Raw genomic sequence first — 3,276 nt, 5'->3', positions numbered from 1 at the left:
AAATGCATTGAAGGAGCTGGACTTTACTGTTATAGAAGTGTGTGGATATTTTAAATAATCTTAACTCCCCCACACACTCCTAAGTCTCCAAAGACACCCGTATATTTTAAAAGAGTAAAATCACACAAAACTTGAAAAATAATTCAGTATATGATGAGCGTACCAGATATTTTGAAAACAAGGTGAGAGAAAGGGCATATTTGGTACATATAAACTGCCAAAAAAATAGACAAAGAGGGTATTGCATCCAGTGAAACTAAAGGCAAGACAGGATCTTTCCAAAGAAGTCTAAGATGAAGTCAAGGCTCAATGTTAGCAAATAAAAGGAAAAAAATGAGTGATGAACCAATCATCAGAAAAGCTTGTTAAAAATGCTTAATGTTGAGATAGCAGGGGTCTTCCAGAAATACCAAGATAATCCTTTAATAATCTTGAAATGAAAGTCAAAAAAACATGAAGCAACATGCATTATGACAATGAAAGATAAAATGCATCATGAAGATATAACACCTATGTATTGATACCTTAGGAACAATATTTATGATGGAAAAACAATAGAAGACACAAAGAGAAATATAAACGTGCACAAAGACACTACCTCACACACACACACACAAAAAAAAAAACTGCTTACTTAAATACTTACGCACTTGGAAAAATAATTTTCAAGGTTGCTTGAAATAACATTTATTTTGCTTTGGCTTGGTACTCACAAAGAAAGTTCTTCAAGGACACTTAAATCAAAATTCTAGCACTAATACTAAATATCATTCTCTCATTCTCATTTTTGTGACATTAACACATGCTGAGGATTTTTAGCACACATAAATGTAAAACGGTAGCTGTGCCAAGATCAAAATGAGAAACCTGATGCACAAAACATTCTGGAAAAAGAGGTTGATTTTGGAAGACAATGGACAAATGGAAGAATACTAGTACTGCATTAGATATCAGGTTCTATTTATATTCAGGCACCACATTTTTTATCATTAAAATTTACTTGACCAGCATTTTTTGAGAAAGTTCTTAAAAGACTGTTTTACTTGCTGGTTCCTTAAGGAGTAAATAAAAGGATTTAACACTGGGGCAACAGAGGTATTGAGCATAGCTATGCCCTTGGTCAATGCTTCTCCTTCTTTGGCTGAAGTTTTGACATACATGAAAATGCAGCTTCCATAAGAAATGGAGACAACAATCATGTGTGAGGAGCAAGTGGAAAAGGCCTTTTTCCTTTGCTCAGCAGAGGGGATCCTCAGAATTGTCTTAATGATGAACACATAGGACAGAATCACTAATGTTAAGGTTGTAATGAGAGTTAATATGGCCAGGATAAATGCCAAGAGCTCTAGTAAGGACGTGTCTGTGCAGGAGATTAGGAGCATAGGAGAAGAGTCACAGGTGAAGTGGTCAATGATGTTGGAGTCACAGAAATCCAGTTGTAGTCCCATGATCACAGGTGGAAAGATGATGAGGAAGCCGGCCAGCCAAGAACCAAGGACAAGCAGGGTGCAGACTTTGCTGTTCATTATTGTTGTGTAGTGCAGAGGCTTGCAGATAGCCACATAACGGTCATAGGACATTGCAGTCAAAAGAAAAAATTCTGTTGCACCAAGCAATATGAAGAAAAACACCTGGGCCATGCAAGAATTGTAGGAAATGGTCTTATCCCCTGTTGTTATGCTGACCAGGTATCTAGGAATAGAAACTGTAGTGAATGAGATTTCTAGGAAAGAGAAATTCCTGAGGAAGAAATACATCGGTGTTTTCAGGTGCAAGTCTACCAGAGTGAGGGTGATAATTGTTAAGTTTCCAGTAATGCTCAGTATGTAGGTGAAAAGTAGAAAGAGAAAAATGAAAAGATTGAGCTTTGGGTCATCTGTTAATCCCAGAAGAATGAACTCAGTTGCAGATGTATGATTTTTCATTTCCTATTGTTCCTTTCTTCCAGGTCTAAATATGAAAATAAAAACCAATTCTTTAATAAGTTTAGGACAGACTTTTGATCACTTTTCTGAGTCAGAAAGCATAAAAGGCCTGTAAATAAACACTAAATCAACCATCAGGATATACTACCTTTAGGGACTGAGGTTGTAGCTCAGTGGTAGGGAACTGGGTTGAATCATCAGCACCACAGAAAAATAAATAAACAAAGGTACTGTGTTCATCCACAACCAAAAAATATTTGAAAAAGAAGATGCACTAAATTTGGAAAGTATACATAAACCACAATCAAATAATCTATGTTTGTTACCTGCGGTGTACATCTCTATCCATTTAATATCAAGTTAGTCTCTTCATAGGTTCAATAAGTTCATCTGCATAAGAAAATTATATTGTCAAATGTGCCCTCCTTTCCTTTAAATATCTGACCATATTTATGTAAAAAATAAGTAGAAAATCTTAAAATATAGAATATTTGTTGTTAAAATACTGTTCCAATGAGCACATGTTCTGAATTTCTGAATGTGAAACCTTTTGAAGTGTGTTTCTTAATTTTCCATGATAGTGTCATTCTTACTGGCATGGAGAATGAATAATTTCACATGAATCAGGACAATGAAAAGTATTATTTACATAATTCTAAAGAAGCAAACTCAGAATTTTACAATGTATTAAAATGTTTCCTTTTTGAATTCAATAATAATTTATCATTTTATAGATAAGTTTCTGGGGGCCAAAGTTAAGTGATGTAGGTTATACAATAATTAGAAAGGAAAAAAAATAAATGAAGCAAGAAATTTAAAAATGCACTTACATTGAGATAATCCCACATGGTAGCAGTTTAATGCTGAAACCCAAATGCTAGGTTACTTTTCCTTGAGTGACAATGTTTGATAATCTGCTTTCAGATCTTTATATACACTTCTCAGTCTGTACCTACCTCTGATTTTCTTGCATAATAACAAACTTATGTAGCATATTGATGGAATTGGGGCTGATGATGTTTGCTATATACAGTGAACCTGCTGTAGGAATGCTCCACTAAAAACATATTGCTAACATCACAGAGGCCCCAATGGGATTGGACATGGCCTCAAGTACTGGCAGAAGGTCCTATAACCAGACCTGAGCAAAGAATCCAAGAAGTTCTGCTGTTTATAGTCTGGGAAGGAGCTTGTGACCTCTTGAGAAATCTGGTGTTCTGGGCGGTGGCAGAAGCTCTAAGGGCAGTCCCAAGAAATCAATTCATGTTAAGTCTGAAAGTGAGTAACCCAGGTAGCTGTACAAAATTGTCATTGAGTAAAAGTGTTTCTGGTATCAACTTATTATTTAGGA

General features: G+C 35.3%; 1 protein-coding gene across 1 annotated transcript; it reads right to left on the bottom strand.

Annotated features, from left to right (window-relative positions):
* Window positions 1–989: 989 nt before the first annotated feature.
* Window positions 990–1,925, bottom strand: LOC124087266 (olfactory receptor 6C76-like). Its single transcript, XM_046436054.1, has one exon. The coding sequence runs from the start codon at window positions 1,923–1,925 to the stop codon at window positions 990–992; it is 936 nt and encodes a 311-aa protein (XP_046292010.1).
* Window positions 1,926–3,276: the final 1,351 nt, after the last annotated feature.

Source organism: Marmota monax, unplaced genomic scaffold, assembly GCF_021218885.2.
Source record: "Marmota monax isolate L192 unplaced genomic scaffold, Marmota_monax_Labrador192_F-V1.1 WCK01_AAM20220418_F8-fsc00012, whole genome shotgun sequence".
Lineage (NCBI taxonomy): Eukaryota > Metazoa > Chordata > Mammalia > Rodentia > Sciuridae > Marmota > Marmota monax.
The sequence above is the reverse complement of the archived record's forward strand: the minus strand, read 5'-3'. Positions and strand labels throughout refer to the sequence as shown.

What these genes read in the sequence shown, in the direction of transcription:
- LOC124087266 (XM_046436054.1), bottom strand. Translation starts at nt 1,925, where the DNA reads ATGAAAAATCATACATCTGCAACTGAGTTCATTCTTCTGGGATTAACA.